This window comes from Melospiza georgiana, chromosome 11 (assembly GCF_028018845.1).
Source record: "Melospiza georgiana isolate bMelGeo1 chromosome 11, bMelGeo1.pri, whole genome shotgun sequence".
Taxonomy (NCBI): Eukaryota; Metazoa; Chordata; class Aves; order Passeriformes; family Passerellidae; genus Melospiza; species Melospiza georgiana.
Window position 1 is genome coordinate 15,966,890 of NC_080440.1, and position 19,462 is coordinate 15,986,351.

Below are 19,462 nucleotides of genomic sequence, written 5' to 3' on the forward strand. Positions count from 1 at the left end.
CCTCACCTTGAGCGACAGCACTTCCCGCCATTCAGAACGCCGCAGCGCGGCGGGGCGGGCCTTAGTGCTGATGGACAGCCCTCTCAGCCAATCGAAGCCCGCGCCGCGGCCCGGCCATGTCGGCAGCGGCGGTTCCGCCCGCCCGGCCAACATGGCCCTGACGGCCGAGACCGAGTCCCGCCTGTACCGCTCGCTGCGCGTGGCCTCCGGCGCCGCCGCGCACCTCGTGGCGCTGGGATTCCCCGCCGCCGTGGCCGTGCTGGCGCGGCCCGGATCCAGTGAGTGCCGGCGGGGCCGGGGCCCGGGGCGCGGGGAGGGCCGGATGTCTGAGCTCACCTCAGCTCACCTCACCCTGCGCTTCCCTTCCAGGTCTCTTCTCCTGGCACCCGCTGCTCATGGCCCTCGCGGTAAGTGTCGCTGCCCGATCACCACCCGCTGCCAGCGGAGTGCCTGGGTGGTGGGTGCCGGGCCCCGGGAACCCCCGGGTCATGGAGACTGAGCCCCGGGAGCCACCGGGTGAGGGGAGGCCGAGCCCCGTGAGCCCCCGGGTGATGGAGGCCGAGCCCCCCCGGGTGATGAGTGCCCAGCCCCGGGAGCCCCCGGGTGATGGGTGGGAGGCCGAGCCTCGGGCAGTGGGTGCCCAGCCGCCGGAGCCGCGGCGCAGGGCCGTGTGTCCGGTGCCAGTGGCGCTGCCCTCTGCCCCCCAGTTCTCGTTCCTGATGACGGAAGCGCTGCTCATCTTCTCCCCGGAGACCTCGCTGCTGCGCTCCTTCTCCCGCAAGGTCCGGGTGCGGGTGCACTGGGCCCTGCAGCTGCTCGCCCTGCTCTGCGCGCTCCTGGGGCTGGCAATCATTACCTACAACAAGCACCTGAACGGCAAGGGCCACTTTGTCACCTGGCACGGGCTGACGGGGCTGCTGGCCGTGCTGTACGCCGGCGGGCAGTGCGCCGGGGGCGTGCTCCTGCTCTACCCCAAGCTGATGAAGAACTGGACTCTGGCCAAGCTGAAGCTGTACCACGCGACCTCAGGGCTGGTGGGCTACCTGCTGGGCTGTGCCAGCCTGATGCTGGGCATGTGCTCCCTCTGGTTCACCACCACGGTGACCGGTGCCTCGTGGTACCTCGCCATGCTGTGTCCCCTCGTCACCAGCCTGGTTATCATGAACCAGGTGAGCAATGCGTACCTGTACCGCAAGCGCAGCCAGCACTGAGGGCTTGCTGCTGACCTGAACTTCCCAGAGCGAGCTGGGCCTCCCCTTGGAGAGAGCTGGCAGCCCCCCTGCTCGCACAGGGTCTCCTTGGAACTTGGTTTCTACCTACTCGTCTTTCCTTAGTCCTGGATTGTCCGTAGTGTCTTGTCCCTGGGGAGCAGCCGCTCCAGATGTGCGTGACACCTCAGCCCTGCCTCGGTGGGGATGTTCCCTGGCACAGGTAAAGCTGCCAGTCCCTGTGGCAGCTTGGTGCTCAGTGCTGGGAAATGGAGGGCTCACTCAGGATTCCTGCTTCTTTCCCCTTCCCACGCAGGGCTGCTTTGGAGCAGGCAGGGCAGGAGCCATCCTGGTGAGGAGGACAGGGAGTCCCTTCTCTCCCAGGGGCTGCAGCAGGCACCACGCTGCCTCTCCTGCCACGGGGGCAGCTTGACAGCAAAGCACAGGGCACGGTTGTGGCTTCAGCCTGGCAGGGCTGGGGCAGAGTGGTGGCACCCCAGCAGCAGGTGTGTCCCCATGGCAGGGGCAGCTGTGCCCCAAGGGCCTGGGTCTGGACACCCACTGCCACGCACAAACCCCTCCTCTGTGGGCTGGGCTCGGCCTGCCGGGGTGGGGTCAGTTTACAGAGCAAATTACTGAGCCGGGCTGTGAACGTGCAGCCAGCAAGGCATAGGGAACAGTGAGCACAGGGGGAGGCACAGACCTGGGCAATGAACCCTTGGGAAGGCAGGAAGAAACCTCCTTGCTGGCACAGCAGCCTTCCTTCCAGCACGCATCCTGCTCCCGGCAGGGCTGGAGAGCTGGGAGCGGCTCCCAGGCTGAAAAATTCCTCTGTATCCAGAGCTTTTATTCAATAAAAATTTCAGGCAGCTAGAGTGCAACAAGCCCTCTTTACTTTTTGGGTGGGATGGCTTTTGGGGAGCAGGCAGACATCTGTCCCTGCTGGGAGCACCTGGGAAGGAACCCCCTGAACCCCCTCCTGACAAGAGCCCCCAGGGGCTGCTCTGGGCCGGGCCCCCACCCTGCCCGTGCTCTGCTGCAGGAGCCAGCGCTTTCAAAGAACTCTTTATTGATACCCAAAGGTCTGTGTTCTTCCCATTTGACAAAACCTTCTCGTGTGGTCCTTTAAAAAAATAATCATGACACTGCTGATCCACATCCAGGGCTGGGAATTGCCCACTGGATCAGGAGCTGTGGAGGCTGTTGCAGGGAGCATCCTCTCCATCCAGGAAAAAAACTCCATCAACAAAGAGGGAGGGAAAAGAAAGGGGGAGCCCATATTCTACCTGCAGGAAAGAAAACCTGCTGCCAGAGGAAGCAGCTAGAGTCCCACTGTAAAATTAATTCCAGCTTCTAGTGTAATCTGGCAAACGGATTAGCCAGGGAGCAGCCAAGGGCAGCAGCTCCTCACAGGGGGAGGGGGCAGGAGAGGAAGGAGGAGAGAATCCCCACCATGAGAGCCTGGAGCTGGCAGTGCTGGAGCACCACCATGAGGGACTGGGTGGCCTCTCTTGCCCAGGGTCCTGTCCCCTCCTACCCAACAAACTCCTCACCGCCCCTGGTGAGCTCCTGCTGGGGCAGGGGGAGGCTCCCCACGGGAAAGACCTTTGGAAGAGGAACCCACCAGCCTTCCATTGCCTCAGTTAGGGACAAAACTACCTTCAGAAAGGAGAAAATACGTGTTGAGTGCTCTGGCCAAGCCCTGGCACAGAGGAGAAGCTGACTTGGATCCCACGAGGGCCAGCACAGCGGCTTGGGGCAGGGATCAGCCCCGTGTCCCTCGCCCAGAACAGCTCCCTCTGCCTGCCCCGACTCCACGGCCTGCCCCGGCTGGGGGAGTGGCTCCAGGAGTCCCTGTCCTCACGGTGGCGGCAGTGTCACTGTCCCGGGCAGGGGGTGCTGGCCGCGAGCAGCAGCAGCGAAGCGTTGGAATGAGGTATCCCCCAGCCTGCGCCGCGGGAGGAGTCCCCGCCCCGGCCAGGGGGACACCAGGGGGATTAGCAGCTCTCACACGGAGACAGGGCGGGAAGGGCCGCTCACAGCTGCGCCGGCGCCTCCTGGAAGCTGATGAGGTTGGACTCCTGGCCAGGGCTCTTCCCGGCCGTGCCGGGCTCGGGCAGCAGTGGGCTGTCGGCCTTCGCTGCTGCTGCCGCCTCCTCCTCATCATCCTCCATGCTGGGCCAGGCTGATTGGTCCTCCACGCGCTTCAGCCGCTCGTTCAAAGCCTTCAGGGCCAGCTGCCTGCAGGACAAGGGCACGTGGGCAGGTTAACCCGGGACAGCGGCGGCTCTGCCCGTGGGGCACTGGGCAAGGCAGTCCCTGGCTTCCTCCCAGCAGGAAAGGGTGGGTTCAGCAGTGCTGGGGAAGACCTGAGCGCCTGGGACTGCTCCACAGACATGCACTCCGGCTCCCAGACTACTCACACGGAGTTTTCATGCTACGTGGTGCAACTGGAGGCTGTCAGCACAAGGGCTGCTCCGGGAATGGGGAATAAAGGCATAAAGCAGGGCAGGGAAAAGGGAGTGCCAGCTCCCTGTCCAAACCCTCCTGCCAGGAGTCAGGAAGGCCAGTGCTGGCTATGCTGGAGGGCTGGGGTGTGGGGCTGACTCACTGCCCTCCCCTGGGCCAGAGAGAACTGGTGGAAGGCTGCCACAAACATGGGCTGTCACCCCCCAGATTGTATCCCTTTCTTCTGCAGGGACCCCTAACCCTGTCTGCCCCTTTCCCAGGATCCCCCCTGCTTTTCCATTGCTGCTCCACATCTGCAAGAGCAGGATAATGTCCCACCAGCTCCCTGAAATGCTCCTCACCACCACCACATGGAGAAGACCCCTCCTGAGCCCCCGCACCTAAATTTTCCCCCTCCTCCTCGGCTGTATTTTAAACCGTACCCCCGCTGTCCCTAAACGCGATCCCGCAGGGCAGCCCAGGCCAGGCCAGACCGTACCTTCTCCTCTCGGCGTCCTGGGGGTCCGTCCCCGGCAGGCTGATGGTGATGGAGGACGGGGCACCCACGTCGTAGCGCTTGACGGTCTTGCGGCACACCCGCACCTTCACCAGCACGCTGTGCACCAAGTTGGCTACCAGACCCACCACGGGCTGCAGGATCTCGGGGAAGAAAGTGGCGAAGGCGAAGTGGTCGCTCATGTCTCCGCGGCCTCTACTGTGCCGCTGGTAGAAGCGGAGATAGACCCAGCTGGAGAGGAGCCCGAAGCCGTACGAGGCCAGTACATTGCTCTCGACGAGGGCACCGAGCCGCAGCAGAGCCAGGAGAAGGAGCAGGAGCATGGGGACAGCCTTCATTCTGACCTGAGGCACCTTCAGTACGGTGCTGTCCCCCATCGTCTGCTTGAGGGCCACCAAGACGCCCCCGAGGAAGCCCAGGCCGCCGTGGATGCGGACGGCGAACAGGTAGTGGAGGCGGAAGGAGGCCACATAGGTGAGGAAGTAGGCGAGGGCGGCCAGGAGCCCCACGGAGATGTTCACCACGGCGAAGAAGACGAGCAGCTCCAGCGCGCCCCACAGGGGCTCCAGCAGCCGCCCGGCCGTGCCCAGCGTGGCCAGGCTGGCCGCCAGCCCCCAGGCGCGCTCCTCCACCAGCCCGTGCGTCAGCAGCGTCCACACCCAGAAGTTGGGGGGCAGGAGGTAGCCGGGCGTCACCCCCAGCCCGTAGGCCGTGTCCAGCCCGAAGGAGAGCAGGTACAGCAGCACCGCGGCGGCGCTCAGCGACTTCACCACCACGCTGGTGCCGGCCAGCGCCGCCAGGAAGTGCTGCCGGGCCACCGGCAGGTACCGCCGCATCTTCGGCCCCGCAGGCGGGACGGGGCGGCCCCGCGGGGGCTGCCCGGCCCCACCCGCCCGCCTCCCCGCGCCGGGCCCTGCACGGCCCCCGGCCGGCCCCGGCCCCGCTCTCTCCCTCCGCCGCCGCCTCGGGCCAGGCCGCGCTCGGACCCTCCGCTGGGCCAGGCCGGGCGCGGACAAACAGGGCCGCTGCGCATGCGCGGAACGGGGGCGCCGGGGCGGAGCTGCCGTGGGGGCGGGGCCAGGGGGCCGCGGGGCACGCCGGGACTTGTAGTCCGGCCACGTTGGCAGCCCGGGGCGACACGGGACACACGGACGGGGGACACGCGGGAACACGGACATGGAAGGGAGACAGGGACACGAAACGGGAGGACATGGGACAAACGAGCGACACGGACGTGGGGAGGGAAACGGCAGGACGTGGGGGAGAGGGGTGGGAGAACACAGTTATAGGGCATGAAGGACACAGTCATGGGGGTGCGTACGGGGCGGGGGCAGAAACCCCGGGAAATGGGGACACGGAGGGCACTCGGGGACATTGACCCCCTGCAACAGGGGGACACGGGCATGGAGTGGGGCTTGGGAAGGGTGACGCGGGGATAGAGAAGATGGGGGAGTGAGCCCACGGTGTGCCCCAGCCCCTCTGTGCAGCGAGCGGGCTCTGTGAGCCCCGGCTCTGCGCTGTCCCTGCCCCGTGTCCCTGTCCCCGAGGTGCAGCAGGGTGAGGGCAGTGTCCCACCTGGCAGAGCCCCCCGAGATCCTGTGCCCCCCCCGTGCTGTGCCCCCCCAGCCGTGCCCACGGCCCCGGGCAATGACGCAGCCACCGCCTGTGAAGTGAAAATATGAACATTATTTAATAACTGAGTCTCTGTAATAAACCATTTGAAAATATTTTACAAGGAGTCACACGCACGATATCTTACAAATCGTCTTTTTGTTTTTGTTTTTGTTTTTTTTTTTTTTGTTTTCCAACTCTTCTGTACAAAAAAAAAAAAAAAAAAAAAAAGAAAAGAAAAAGAAACCCAAAGAAATTAAAAATAAATTAAAGAAAATCAATTAAAAACCCAATGCCTTTGAATGAGCAGAGAGAGAAGCTTTGAAGCTTTCGGGTGGGGATAGGGCAGGAGGTGACCCCGGCGGGACGGGGGGCCCGGGGCCACACCGCCCGTTCGTCTCATTGGTTTTTAACTTAAAATAGACTATATATGTATATATTTATAGGTATGTATAGTGGTGGTTTTCTGGCAGAGCACCTAACTAGACTACAGAAGTACACACACTCCCGGTAACACAGAGCCATCTGTTCAAACACGGTTCCCAGAGACAGTAACCAAACACACACTGAAAAAGCTACAAGCAGAATGACCATTAATTAACCCCAGCACTAATTAGCGCCTGGCGCCCTCCCCAGCCCCCCCGGGGTGGCCGTGCCGAGGGGGTCCCCTGGACCCGGTTGATGGGGTGGCTCTGAGCGGGGTGCCCCGGGGGGGTGAGGGTCCCCAGGGCTGCCCAGGGACCCCCGGCAGTGCCGGGAGCAGCGGGGGTGGCACCCCGGGTGTCGCGGCTGTCACCCCGCCCCGTGCCTCTCCAGCCCCCGGCACCTCTCCAGGCTGGGTTTGCGGGGTGCAGTGGGGTCCGAGGGGTGCCAGGGCAGAGCAGCCACGCTGTCCCCTCCCCGGCACCCGCTGGGGTGTCTGGGGGGTGCTACCCTCGGTGAGCGCCACCTGCCCGCATCCCCCGCCGCAGGCACGGCCCCGCTGCCCCGGGACGGGCCCGGGCCTGGCACGGCCCTTCTGGGGACATGTGGCACGTCCCGCTCCGCTGGCACTCGAGGCCGTGTGGCTGGTCCCGCTGGGGACGCGGGACATGTCCCCGGGGACGAGCAGCCCGGCCCGGCCAGGCCAGCGCGGGTTCTTTGGCAGGGCAGGGGGTCCCAGGGCTGGAGGGGGCAGGGCTGAGCGGGCAGGATTCACAGTGATCTGCAGAACGGAAAAGAAACAAAATACATTTTTTCCCCCCTCCTTCTTTTCACGCCAGTATCTGTGCCCAAGGACGGCTGAGCCCAGCGCGGGGGCCGGGGCTCCATCGTGCCGCAGGCAAAGGCCACTGTCCCTGTCCCTGTCCCTGTCCCTGTCGCTGCCCGCTGCCAGCCCCAGCCCGCAGGGATGAGCCCGCAGGGATTGCGGCTGCCCCGCACGCCCTGGGGCCGCTACCGCCAGAACAAATGATACTGACCCGCACAGTCAAATCCTTTCTTTCTTTTTTTTTTTTTCCTTCCCCCCATTTTTCCCATTTTTTTTCCTTTTTTTTCTTTTTTTTTTTTTTTTTTTTTTGTTTGTTTTCCCATGTGTCCTCGTTGCTGACAATAAACCCCGCCGGTCTCCAGGTGAAAATGTTGGAAACTCGATGTAGAAAGATCTGCTTTAAAATCTTCAGGCTAAAAAAATAGGCGAGGCGGATGGAGGAGGGGAGGAATTGAGGGCGGAGGACACCGACGCCACTTTTCCGAGTCCGGGTGGCCGGGAGGGAGCGATACCAGGGCCCGTCCCGGTCCCGCTCTGTGGGAGCCCCGGCCCGGTCCCCGCTCTGTGGGAGCCCCGGCCCGGTCCCCGCTCTGTGGGAGCCCCGGCCGCTCCCCGCTCTGTGGGAGCCCCGGCCCGGTCCCGCTCTGTGGGAGCCCCGGCCCGGTCCCGCTCTGTGGGAGCCCCGGCCCGGTCCCCGCTCTGTGGGAGCCCCGGCCCGGTCCCCGCTCTGTGGGAGTCCCGGCCCGGTCCCGCTCTGTGGGAGCCCCGGCCCGCTCCCCGCTCTGTGGGAGCCCCGGCCCGGTCCCGCTCTGTGGGAGCCCAGGCCCGGTCCCGCTCTGTGGGAGCCCCGGCCGCTCCCCGCTCTGTGGGAGTCCCGGCCCGGTCTCGCTCTGTGGGAGTCCCGGCCCGGTCCCGCTCTGTGGGAGCCCCGGCCCGCTCCCCGCTCTGTGGGAGCCCCGGCCGCTCCCCGGCTCTTCTTTGGCTGCGGCCGGCGGGGGGAGCGGGGCGGCACCGGGGGTCCCGGGGCGGCACCGGGGAGTCCCAGGCGGCACCGGGGGCGTCGCTCCCGCTCCAGCGGGCCGGGGACGGGCATGGAGATGGAGGTTGAAAGAAAAGAGAGCTGGCGGGGGCGGCCGGGGGGCTAAAGGCAGGCGGCCGGGGGCAGTGGGTGCCGGCTGGTGCTGGAGTAGAGGAGCAGCAGCTGCAGCGAGAGCAGGACCCCCAGGGACGGGGAGAAGGAAGCCCCTCGGCCGCAGTCTGAGGTATCTTCCTGGGTGGGTGAAGAGAGAGAGGGGCCGTGGGGCACCCCCGGCAGTGCCTCAGCACCCCGGGGGGACCCACTGCCTTGGCACGGGCACCCACGGCCCTGGCAGGGGCATCTGCCACCTCCCCGCAGCCCTGAGCGCCTCCTGCCCTGCAGCACAGCCCCGGGGCCAGCCCTGCTGCTGCTCTCCCCAGGACCAGCAGCTCTGCCACCCCATGGCACTGCTCTCCCAGGGACCCCTCAGAGCTGTGACCTCCCCAGGGAATACCCCAGGGCTCCTGAGCCCTCTCCCTATCCTCCCAGGGCTCCAAACCCCCATCAGAGGGGTCCCCCCACCCCTCTGGGTGATCCCCTCATGGCCCTGTTCCCCCTGGGGGACACCCCATGGCTCTGTTCCCCCCAGGGGGGACACTCACCGTTCCACTTCCCCTCAGGGCTTCCCTGGGGTCCCCCCATGGCTCCATTCCCTGCTCATGGAGAACCCACTGCCCAAATTTCCCCAGTGGAACACCCTCTGGGAAGCGCCCCATGGCTCTGCCCCCACCCCAGAGGATACCCCCACCCCTCCCAGGGCCAGCCCCAGCCCCCCTGCCCCACGTACTGTTGCATTGTAGTCGAAGCAGATGTGGGGGCCTTTCCGGTAGCGGGGCCTGTCCACCAGCTCACACTGGTTGGGGTCCCTCGGGGGGGCTTGGCAGGTCAAGGAAACCACCAGGAACAGGGCACTGGGGGATCCTAGGGCACCCCCAGCCCCGTTGGCCACGGGCCAGCTCCCTCCACCCCCACCAATCTCCACAGGTCCTTGCCCCACTGCCTGTCCCACAGACCCCACGTGTTCTCCCACCTTGCTGCCACCACATCCCGGTGGGATGGAGCTGACACATGACATCCCCCTGTGGGATGCAGCTGAGCCATCAAAGGATACCTCTTACCTCTGCCTGCAGCAGCTTGACAGACTCACACTGGCTGCAGATGGGCTTGTCAGCCACCACGAAGAGCAGGTTGGTGTTGGCCAGTCTCTGTGCATGGAAGAGCCTGGGGGTGCAAAGGCAGTGGGACCCCCCTTACCCTGTGCTCCAATCCCCCCCCCAGCCATCAGTGCCAGCCCTGCTGAACCAGCAGCATCTCCCCAGACCCTATTTAATCACTGTCCCTGTCCTCCTCCCCATCCCTGTCCCCAGCTTCATCCCTATCCCTGACCTCATGCCTGTCGGCATTCCCATCCTTGTCCCCAGCCTTGTCCCTGTCCCCATTCCCTGCCCTGGCCTCCATCCCCATCCTCATCTTCACCTCCCTGCCCATCCCCATCCTGAGGGGCTGCCCAGGGACTCAGCACTGATGGCCTTGTTGGCCTTCCAGGGCTTGGTTCCACACAGAGGATCCCTGGGGACCCTCTGCCATCACCCACAGCCCACGGGGACACCACTGTTCCTCTCTGTCCCCGCTGTGGGTATCACAGTCCTCCTAAATGCTGCACAGCATCTCTTACTGCCCCTACACAGGCACCTTGGCACAGGCAGCCTCGGGGGTGTCCCCAGCCCTGCCCAGGGGTGGGACGGTGGGGACAGACCCACCTGGAGCAGTTGCCGCAGTCGATGATGGCGTTGTAGGTGGCGTTGACGGTGCTGAAGTAGTACTGGGTCTGCTTCATGATGCAGCTCGTCTCCCTGGCCTCCATGCCGTCCCCCAACACCTCCTCTGTGCCAGCACAGCGCTGTGGGACACAGGCCACCAACCCCCCAGCCCTGCCCACCCCCAGCCCAAAGCTCCCCAGCACTGACCCGTCTGGAACCAGCTGCTGTAGGTGAGGCTGTACAGGAACTGCTGGAACAGGGACCTGGGCAAGCAAAGCGTGGCCATGTCAGCTGTCCCAGCCCCAAGGACACCCCATGTCCCTCCCCAGTGGGAATGGCCCCAGGGAGGGGACATGGCAGGACTCACCAGGCTGCGGCCGAGGTCCACCAGGCGAGGCTCAGCAGGTCGGCCACAGTGGGCTGTGGGTAAGAGGGGGCAGTGAGCCAGTGGTGCCCATGAGGGGCAATGGGGACACACTCATGGGTCTCTGAGCTCCCACAGCAGCTGGGGACACACCCGTGGGTCCCTGGGCTCCCACAGCAGCTGGGGACACACCCGTGGGTCCCTGGGCTCCCAGAGCAGCTGGGGACACACCCGTGGGTCCCTGGGCTCCCACAGCAGCTGGGGACACACCCGTGGGTCCCTGAGCTCCCACAGCAGCTGGGAACACACTCATGGGTCCCTGGACTCCCACAGCAGCTGGGGACACACCCGTGGGTCCCTGGGCTCCCACAGCAGCTGGGGACACACCCGTGGGTCCCTGAGCTCCCAGAGCAGCTGGTGACACACTCATGGGTCCCTGGGCTCCCAGAGCAGCTGGGGACACACCCGTGGGTCCCTGGGCTCCCAGACAGCTGGAATGCAGCATCCCCATGGGTGCTCACCACGAAGACGCCGCGGGGCGCCGCGCCCGTGTTGCTGGGGGCCTCGGGGGCGCAGACAGACTGGAAGTCGTAGGACTCCTTGCGGGCGTAGAAGGAGTTGTTGTACAGGGCAGACATCAAGTTGGCATCCACCTCGCTGAAGAACTTGCCCACCTGAAATGGGGACACTGTATCTGTACCCAAATGCCACCTTGGCACGGACTCCCCTGGAGGGCACTCGAGTGGGGCTGTGTGACAGAGCGCCACAGCCACGAGCTCGGGGTTCAGCTCCCGGCTGGCATCCCTGCCCTGGGGAGCTGCGGGCACCGCTCACCTGGTACCAATGGTCCTCCTGGTTGGACAGCACCAGGAAGCCCCCATCATCGATGAGGACACAGATGAGGTCCTGGGGAAGGAGGGCAGTGTCATCCAACCCTGGCCGTGCCCAGGGCAAGGCAGGACCAGCAGGGAGGGTGGCAGGCTGTCAGGCAGGGGAGCAGTGTGGTGTCCCCAAGCCTCAGAAGCATCTCAGTGCCAGGAGCACCCATGCTGGGTGCAGGGAGCAGGAGACACCTCCCACCCTGGAGCTTTAACAGCCCCCTCAGGGGGTTCATGGTCCATGGGGCAAGCCCCAGGCCTTCACCCCTGTGAGGTGGGCTGGGTCTGGCTGAGCTTGGGGAGCAGCAGGGCACAGGGTGGGTGCACAAGCTGGGTAAGCAGGGGACAGGGACCTCTCCCAGCCATTCCATACACCCCCACCAGCTGCCCCCACCCCTGCCCACCACCCACCTTGTTGTTGGCCTCACAGTCCATCTCACAGCTGCTTGAGGGGTCACACTGTCAACCAAAAGCAGGGCAGAGGGACAGGTTATCAGGATGGTCATCCCCCCAGAGCTGTCCTCCCAGCCAGAAGGGGACATGCAGGGTGGTGTCCCCAGAGGCTGGAGACAGGAACCCTGAGGAACAAACCCATTCCAACCACAGGCACCATGTCCCAGCAGTGCCCCCCATCAAGCAGAGCTCCCTCCCTGCCCTGTCTCCGCTCCCATCCCCTGGCAGTGCCAGCCCCAGGACGTACCCGGCGGGTGCCCAGCTGGTCTCGGTCTGTCCGGTTGCTCGCCAGCACTTTGAACTTCTCAGCCCAGGCCTCCAGGTCCAGCTTCACCCCCACCACTGGGGCAGTGGGAGACAGGGTGAGCTGTAGCCTGGAGGGGTTGCAGGGACCCCCCAGCCTGGCACCAGGGGACCCAGCTCCCCTCCTACCTGCGGGCTTCAGAGTCTTGCCCCCGATGCTGAGCTCCACGGCGGTGCTCACCAGGATCCCAATGGTGTTGTTCTCCAGGTCCAGCCCCCGGTAGCCAGCTGTGGAAGGCAGGGGTGACATCAGGGGACACATGGAGCCAGTGCCAGCCTGGGTCACACCCTGTCCCCTGAGCTGGCACCCACCATCTCGGTAGGGTGGCTTGAAGATGTAGCCCTTGTTGTCCAGGCTCCTCCGGTAGAAGCTGGCGTTGAAGGGCTCTGGTTCCTCCTCCCAGTCATCTGCGGCCCTGGCAGGGAGAAGCCACAGCCATGACTGTCACTGTCACCTCTGGTGCCACCAGAGATGGCCCAGCAGGAGCAGACACGTCCCTGTGCAGGGCAGACACTCACTTGTTGGGGAAGACACGGGTGATGCCCCCGTCGGTGGCTGCGAAGACAGCCAAGAGGCTGTACCTGCAAGGAGAGGCCCAGGTACACCAGCCATCAGTGGGGTTTTGCTCTGCCCCTGCCTCACAGCCCATCCCAATCCTCATCTGTCCCTAGACAGTGCTGCCCACCCTGGGCCATCTCCCCTTCACCTACGTGTTGAGGTCCTGGTCCTTCCACACTTGGTCCACCAGCTGCTGTGTGATACCCGTGTCCAGGATTAGGTTGTGCAGGAGGAAGTTGTCACCTTGGAGAGGAGGAGGAGGTGAGAGCTGACCCCATGAGGGCCACCCATGTCCCCAGCTCTGTCCCAGCACCCACTCTGCAGCAGCTCCCAGGACCCCAACCCCAGGACAGTTTATCCCCTGCTCCATCTCCCCCTGAATCCCCATCCACCCCCGACCCCCCAGCAGCCCCCCAGCAGCCATCCCAGCTACTCACACTGCTTGGAGTCTGGGGTCACCTTTTCCATGAGGGCAATAAAGTTTTCCAGGAACTCGGTGTTGTTATCCGACAGGTCGAGGTCTTTGCAATACTCTCTGGGGTTTGGGTACAAGGTTTGTGGTTCGTGGGGATGGAAAAGGCAAGGTCAGTTCTGCCCCTGTGCTGCCAGCACCCAGGCTTGACAGGGACACAGTGGTGGTGACGTGCCACCTCTCCTGGGAGTGTCACCTGCCAGGGGAACTGGCTGTGGGCACCTCTGCAGAGTGCCCTGTATCCAGCCCCAGCTGCCTGCAGTGCCACCAGGGAAGTGTCCCACCAGTCACCGGGTCTGTCACTGCCACAGGCACTGAGGTGCCATCACCTCTGCCAGGGCAAGCCCTGATGGATCCTGGTTTGCCCAGAGTGGTACAACACCGAGTCCATCTCTCCCCATCCTGCTGGGGCTACTGGTGGGACTGGCTGCCTCTGGCACCGTACTTACCTGCGGGGCTGTGCCCACCCTGCCCTGCCCCTGTGGCACCCCAGGGACTGGGGCTCCATTGTGGGTGCCAGCAGGGATTTGCCTCGGGATTCTCCACAGCTGCACTGGCAGCACCAGGCAGGCACTCAAGGCCGTACCTGTGCCCTCTGCACAGCTGGTTGGGTGCTGGCTGAGCCCCAGCTGGTGGAGATGGGTGCTTGCCTATGGGCATCACTGGCCCTGAGACACTCCTGGGACAGGCAGTAGGGTGGGTGCCATGTCCCTGCTTCAGTCTGGGACGCCCTGAGCACAGAGTCCCAGCCCCACCGATGCCAGGGACAGCTGTAACCTGTTGGTCACCACGAGACTCTGACTGGGTGGCACAGGTTAGTGCCACCCCAGTGTGCCAGGAGCCTCCCATCCTCAGCAGTGCGGCTGTGAACGGTGCCAGGGTGCTCAGGGCTCCCCCACTCACAACCCCTCTGCCAAGCTCCTGACTGCCAAAACCTCTGTCATTCAGAGGACAAATGGAGCAAAGCGTGGCAGGAGCATGCCCACAGGGCAGCTGAAAAAGGTGAGGGACCCTGCCCAGCTCGGCCCGGCCCCTCAACCCCTGTTCGGGGGGGAACAGCACCTAAATACCTCCACCGACACGCACAGATACAGGTACTCACACACCCACGGGGGACGGGGGATATACGGTTTCTGAAAATGCCCAGAGGCCCGTGGGCGCGGCAGCAGATCATACAGTCGCCCTGGGCACACGGCCCCTCCTGCCCCGCCGCACCGGGGCTGCTCACGGAGCCGCCCTGGGGATACCGGGGGCTCGCCCTGACTTCCACGTCCCCTGTTCTGTGCAGCTGCAGCGACGGCAGAGCCCCACACCGGGCACGGAGCAGGCACTGCAGCCTCTGTGGGTGCAGCCCCATTCCTGGGGCCTCGGGCATCCCCTCCCTATCCATCCTCTCGGTACTTATGGCCAGTTCTCAATAACTGTGCTCCTGTTTCTCATTCAGGCTCTGCCTTGGCTCCTGTGTGTCCTGGGCTTCACCCCCAGTGCCCAGCAGAGGGCCTGGGGACTGAGCTCCCCAAAAAGGCAGCGCTGCACAGCGACTGCACATTCCGGGCTGCTTCACCCAGAGCGGGTGTGAGTGACTGCAGCTACACTCAGGGCTGGTGTGAGTGACTGCTGCTCCACCCAGGGCTGGTGTGAGTGACTGCTGCTTCACTCAGAGCGGGTGTGAGTGACTGCTGCTACACCCAGAGCGGGTGTGAGTGACTGCTGCTACACCCAGGGCTGGTGTGAGTGACTGCTGCTACACCCAGAGCAGGTGTGAGTGACTGCTACACCCAGGGCTGGTGTGAGTGACTGCTGCTTCACCCAGAGCAGGTGTGAGTGACTGCTGCTACACCCAGAGCAGGTGTGAGTGACTGCTGCTTCACCCAGAGCGGGTGTGAGTGACTGCTGCTACACCCAGAGCGGGTGTGAGTGACTGCTGCTACACCCAGGGCTGGTGTGAGTGACTGCTGCTTCACTCAGAGCGGATGTGAGTGACTGCTGCTTCACTCAGAGCGAGTGTGAGTGACTGCTGCTACACCCAGAGCGGGTGTGAGTGACTGCTGCTACACCCAGAGCGGATGTGAGTGACTGCTGCTACACCCAGGGCTGGTGTGAGTGACTGCTGCTACACCCAGGGCTGGTGTGAGTGACTGCTGCTTCACTCAGAGCGAGTGTGAGTGACTGCTGCTACACCCAGAGCGGGTGTGAGTGACTGCTGCTACACCCAGAGCGGATGTGAGTGACTGCTGCTACACCCAGGGCTGGTGTGAGTGACTGCTGCTACACCCAGAGCGGGTGTGAGTGACTGCTGCTACACCCAGGGCTGGTGTGAGTGACTGCTGCTACACCCAGAGCGGGTGTGAGTGACTGCTGCTACACCCAGGGCTGGTGTGAGTGACTGCTGCTTCACCCAGAGCGGGTGTGAGTGACTGCTGCTACACCCAGAGCGGATGTGAGTGACTGCTGCTACACCCAGGGCTGGTGTGAGTGACTGCTGCTACACCCAGGGCGGGTCTGAGTGACTGCTGCTACACCCAGGGCTGGTGTGAGTGACTGCTGCTTCACCCAGGGCTGGTGTGAGTGACTGCTTCACCCAGGGCTGGTGTGAGTGACTGCTGCTACACCCAGAGCGGGTGTGAGTGACTGCTGCTACACCCAGGGCTGGTGTGAGTGACTGCTGCTTCACCCAGGGCTGGTGTGAGTGACTGCTGCTACACCCAGAGCGGGTGTGAGTGACTGCTGCTACACCCAGAGCGGGTGTGAGTGACTGCTGCTACACCCAGGGCTGGTGTGAGTGACTGCTGCTACACCCAGAGCGGGTGTGAGTGACTGCTGCTACACCCAGAGCGGGTGTGAGTGACTGCTGCTACACCCAGGGCTGGTGTGAGTGACTGCTGCTACACCCAGAGCAGGTGTGAGTGACTGCTGCTACACCCAGGGCTGGTGTGAGTGACTGCTGCTTCACCCAGAGCAGGTGTGAGTGACTGCTGCTGCTGCGGGCCGGGAGAGCAGGGGTACCCGCAGGTGGCTGTGCTGGACCTCACCCACTGCAATCCCCAAAAGCTGCACTGGCAAAACGTCCCCTAACAGGACGTGTAGCTGCTATAACGAGCTATGAGCAGATAGGTGATTAGCCGGTGATGTTAATTAGAGATGCGCTGTGGCGGCGGGAAGGGCGGGATGCTGCAGAGCCACGGGGCTCCCCAAAGAGCCCAGTGAGGGACGGCCCTTCATCCCCGCTAGGTGACACACTGGGCGGCATGGCCCAGGGGAGGGGACACATCTGTCCGTCAGGGGGCTGCTATGGGCTCCTCATGTCCCCAAACCCCCTGGGCATCCCAAATTTGGGCCGAAACCTCCCCTCCTTCTCCCTCCCCCCCGCAGCCAGCACGACTGTATGATGCGGCCGGCGGCCCTCGCTCGGCAGGATTTTCAGAAACTATACCTATATATGCACGCGCAGAGGTCGGGCTGCACCGGGTGCATATATATAGATATATATATATATAAATATATAAAAATATAGATATATACTGTGCTGGATGCAACCGGGGGGCCGGGGTCCCGGCGGCAGCCCCGCGGCCGAGCGGGCACACGACACACACAGCCACAGGGCACGGGGAGCGGGGACAAGGCACGATGAGGCGGGGATGGGGGCGATGGGGGGGTCGGCAGCGGGGCCGGGGCGGATGCACACCTCGGCAAGCGCACACGCAAAGCTACCTGGGAGCAATGAACACATGTCCCTCCGACTCAAAGCTGTTGGGCAGCAGGTATTCAAAATCTGCAACAGAAAGGGAAGGTTATCCGGCGGGGAGCGGGGGCGCCGGGGCCAGGAGGGAGAGAGACGGACAGAGAGAGAGAGAGAGAGAGAGTGAGAGAGGGGAGGGAACAAAAAAAAAATTAGAAAAAAAGAAAAAGGCATTTGCTGCTCTTGGTAACAAGAGAGAGGAAGGAAAAGGCCGTTCTGCTGTTGCTGGCACCGCACGGGAAGGAAGGTTAAGCCAAATCAGGAGAGGTTTGCCCATCTCGGCTCGAATTTGCTCGGTGGCGGGCTGGAGGCGCGCGGTGCGTACGCGGCCGGTACGCAGGGACACACAGACACACACACATATATATATGTGCGCACATGGAGATATATATATATATATATGCATGTTCGGGAGGGCGGGGACGTCTCTCTCTCGGGGGAAGGGTGCTGGGCGAGGGCAGGGAACCACATGCTGCGCTCCTGGCCGGAGGAGGATCACCGGAACACTCGGTTGTCGGGAGAAAAATAATAAAGGGAGTTTTCAGGCATCAACATGGCCAGAGGGGAACCTTGCCGAGGACAGTCCAACCAGAGGCTCCCGCCCTGCTGCAGGGCCGTGCAATGCGCTGCCGGGCTCCGGTGCCCCCTCCCTGCCCGGGGCCGTGGTACCCCCATGGGGACGGGGCTCCGCGCTCTGCTTTAACACGGGGTGCAGCCCAGTAGCTTCGGGGGTCTCTGGGATTGCCCCCGGCAGAAGAGACTGAGGATGCAGGGCTCAGCTCGCGGGGGCGAGCTGGGTTGGGGGGTGCACGGAGGGGTGCTATGGGACACCCCTGGGATAACATCTCCCCCAGGACGGGCACCGCCACCCCCTTGCCCTCCCGCCAGCTCCTGGTGCATTGCACGGCACAGCCAGAGGTTGGACTGTTGCTCTCTGAGGGCTGGAGGCAGGGGCTGGGTACAAGCCGATGAGAGGAAGAAGAGGAGGAGGAGGAGGAGGAGGAGTACAAACACTCGTACTTGGTCCATCAGCATTGCCATCACAGGGGCGCTGGGAGGAGGCAACTCAAGGCTGATTGAACGGGGCTGAGGGTGACACTTCCACCTCCCCACTGTCCTGCTCGCCTGGCCCTGTCCCCCATGGCCCTTCCTGTGCTGCAGTGCCCCCCCAAGCCGTGTCCCTGTGCCAGGGATGGGGTGCTGTGCAGGCTGCTGGTGGGTGCCGTGAGCTGGGGGCTCTGTGGGATGGAGAGGGGTGGCAGGTCCCACGGGGACTGTGTGTGCCCCACGGGTGTCCCCTGGCCCACTGCGGGGCTGAGCGGGAGCTGTGGGTCAGGAGGCCCCTCTGGCATTGAGGGAATGGGGGCCAAATCCTGTGTCCCATGGGGGATGTCCTGCCCCACTGCCGGGACAGACCGACCCTGGCACCTTGGCCTGCCTCGGTGGGACTCGGGGCTCAAACCTGGCTGCTCCCAGGGGCACAGACGGCATCAGGACACTGTACCTTCGGTGGCACAGGACACTGGGCCATGCCATGCTGGTCCCCAGGGCAGGGGGGATGGCCACCGAGCAGCTGTGGGGGCAGGCAGTGTGGCACCCCTGGGCTCAGCCATCCCCCGTGCCCCTGGGGCCAGGCTCGCTGTCACCTGTGCAGCTGGGAGGCACTGCCCCAGGTGTCCCATCCCATCTCTGCAGAGTGTTCCTGCTTGTAGGCTTTCCCCAAAAAGCCTGTCCCAGAGGCTGATGGATTGGGCCCCCCACCTGGCCTCCATCCCTGCCACCTGGGGGCACCCACCCCACAGCCCCCCTCTCCCTGCACAGCCCTATCCCTTTCAGGTTGAGTTGTCTTGGGGAGGAGGAAGCAAAGGAGCCAGGAGAAGGGGAGAAGGAGTTGGAGGAGACGAGCGGGAGCAGAGGAGCAAGAAGGGGCAGCACTGGGGAGGAAGAGCAGGGCATCCAACTAGCTACAAACTCCTCGTGGGTAGAAAAGGGCATTTCATACAAGATCAGCTCTTGGACGATATCGAACCAGGTTTGGGAGTGATGCGCAGGGAGGGAGTGGGATTTTCGTGACAAAGCTCTCATGAACAGAACAAGACATGTTGCTTTCAAATAAAGGGGGAACTGGAGGAGAGGAGGAGGAAGAGGAGAAGGAGAAGGGAGGAAGGGCGAGTTGGTGGCGGTTTGCAGGTTCGGCGTGGCAAACGGGCAGGGAGATGGGCAAGCAGGGGGCTGGGGGGGACTGGACACGGGGCAGGGGACGGGGTGGTGAAGGTGAGTGGTCTGAGACTGAAAATACTTGCCCTTCATTTTGATGTTTGGTACTGTGTGAATCCACCATAGAGAGAAAGCAAGAAAAACAACAAACAAAAAACAACAAACAAAAAAAAAAGGGGTTGGGTGGAAAGGGGGAAGGGGGGCACAAACAATATTTTATTCAATCGACGTTTGAATAAAAATATTGTGTACTATAATCATACCAAAAGGAAACCTCTTGCAAAAAACGACATGAAGAAAAGAAAACATAAGAAAAACCCAATAACAAAAAGAAAAGAAAAGGCCACGGTGAAATAAGAACAAAAGAAAAATAAATGCAAAGATATAACTAGAGAAATATATAGATATATATTCAATACTCCAAAGGAAAATGAGAATCAGTAGCAAACAGTTGCAACAGTCTTGATATCAAAATGTCCTCACTGAGTCAGGGGGCATGCACGGCACGGTGGGCAGAGCTGGGGAGGACGGGGGGATCCCCCCTCCCGGGGATGGGGACAGCCTGGCCTTGTCCCCACGGGGACACACACAGGGCTCCTGCCCGTG

The 19,462-nt window shown here is 63.3% G+C and overlaps 3 protein-coding genes across 4 annotated transcripts in view; 1 reads left to right on the forward strand and 2 right to left on the reverse strand.

Annotated features, from left to right (window-relative positions):
- The first annotated feature begins 134 nt into the window (after positions 1–134).
- On the forward strand, positions 135–2,073 carry LOC131088171 (transmembrane reductase CYB561D2). The gene is made up of 3 exons (XM_058032013.1): positions 135–278; positions 370–407; positions 708–2,073. Exons 1-3 carry the CDS (start codon positions 152–154, stop codon positions 1,209–1,211), a joined length of 669 nt encoding a protein of 222 aa, XP_057887996.1. The 5' UTR covers positions 135–151; the 3' UTR covers positions 1,212–2,073.
- A 187-nt stretch (positions 2,074–2,260) lies between these two features.
- Positions 2,261–5,050, reverse strand: TMEM115 (transmembrane protein 115). The gene is made up of 2 exons (XM_058032004.1): positions 4,156–5,050; positions 2,261–3,449 (listed from the first exon to the last, which is right to left on the reverse strand). Exons 1-2 carry the CDS (start codon positions 5,007–5,009, stop codon positions 3,245–3,247), a joined length of 1,059 nt encoding a protein of 352 aa, XP_057887987.1. The 5' UTR covers positions 5,010–5,050; the 3' UTR covers positions 2,261–3,244.
- A 789-nt stretch (positions 5,051–5,839) lies between these two features.
- The window catches only part of CACNA2D2 (calcium voltage-gated channel auxiliary subunit alpha2delta 2), a 213,293-nt gene continuing 199,670 nt past the window's right edge, over positions 5,840–19,462 (reverse strand). The window contains exons 23-39 of one of the 2 annotated variants that reach the window (XM_058031658.1): positions 18,943–18,963; positions 16,612–16,672; positions 12,866–12,963; positions 12,581–12,671; positions 12,389–12,451; positions 12,182–12,285; positions 11,999–12,097; positions 11,814–11,908; positions 11,525–11,572; positions 11,070–11,141; positions 10,757–10,909; positions 10,239–10,291; positions 10,079–10,134; positions 9,872–9,995; positions 9,223–9,332; positions 8,899–8,987; positions 5,840–8,303 (exon numbers count right to left, since the gene is read on the reverse strand). In XM_058031658.1, coding sequence (XP_057887641.1) covers positions 8,175–8,303; positions 8,899–8,987; positions 9,223–9,332; positions 9,872–9,995; positions 10,079–10,134; positions 10,239–10,291; positions 10,757–10,909; positions 11,070–11,141; positions 11,525–11,572; positions 11,814–11,908; positions 11,999–12,097; positions 12,182–12,285; positions 12,389–12,451; positions 12,581–12,671; positions 12,866–12,963; positions 16,612–16,672; positions 18,943–18,963 — 1,466 coding nt within the window. In that variant the 3' untranslated portion in view covers positions 5,840–8,174. The remainder of the gene's footprint in view (positions 8,304–8,898; positions 8,988–9,222; positions 9,333–9,871; positions 9,996–10,078; positions 10,135–10,238; positions 10,292–10,756; positions 10,910–11,069; positions 11,142–11,524; positions 11,573–11,813; positions 11,909–11,998; positions 12,098–12,181; positions 12,286–12,388; positions 12,452–12,580; positions 12,672–12,865; positions 12,964–16,611; positions 16,673–18,942; positions 18,964–19,462) is intronic. The other variant, XM_058031659.1, reaches the window with a different exon arrangement.

What these genes read in the sequence shown, in the direction of transcription:
- LOC131088171 (XM_058032013.1), top strand. Translation starts at nt 152, where the DNA reads ATGGCCCTGACGGCCGAGACCGAGTCCCGCCTGTACCGCTCGCTGCGC. An exon ending in GCTGGCGCGGCCCGGATCCA is followed by an intron (nt 279 to 369) that starts GTGAGTGCCGGC and finishes CTTCCCTTCCAG; the next exon opens with GTCTCTTCTCCTGGCACCCG. An exon ending in CGCTGCTCATGGCCCTCGCG is followed by an intron (nt 408 to 707) that starts GTAAGTGTCGCT and finishes TCTGCCCCCCAG; the next exon opens with TTCTCGTTCCTGATGACGGA.
- TMEM115 (XM_058032004.1), bottom strand. Translation starts at nt 5,009, where the DNA reads ATGCGGCGGTACCTGCCGGTGGCCCGGCAGCACTTCCTGGCGGCGCTG. An exon ending in CAGGACGCCGAGAGGAGAAG is followed by an intron (nt 3,450 to 4,155) that starts GTACGGTCTGGC and finishes CTTGTCCTGCAG; the next exon opens with GCAGCTGGCCCTGAAGGCTT.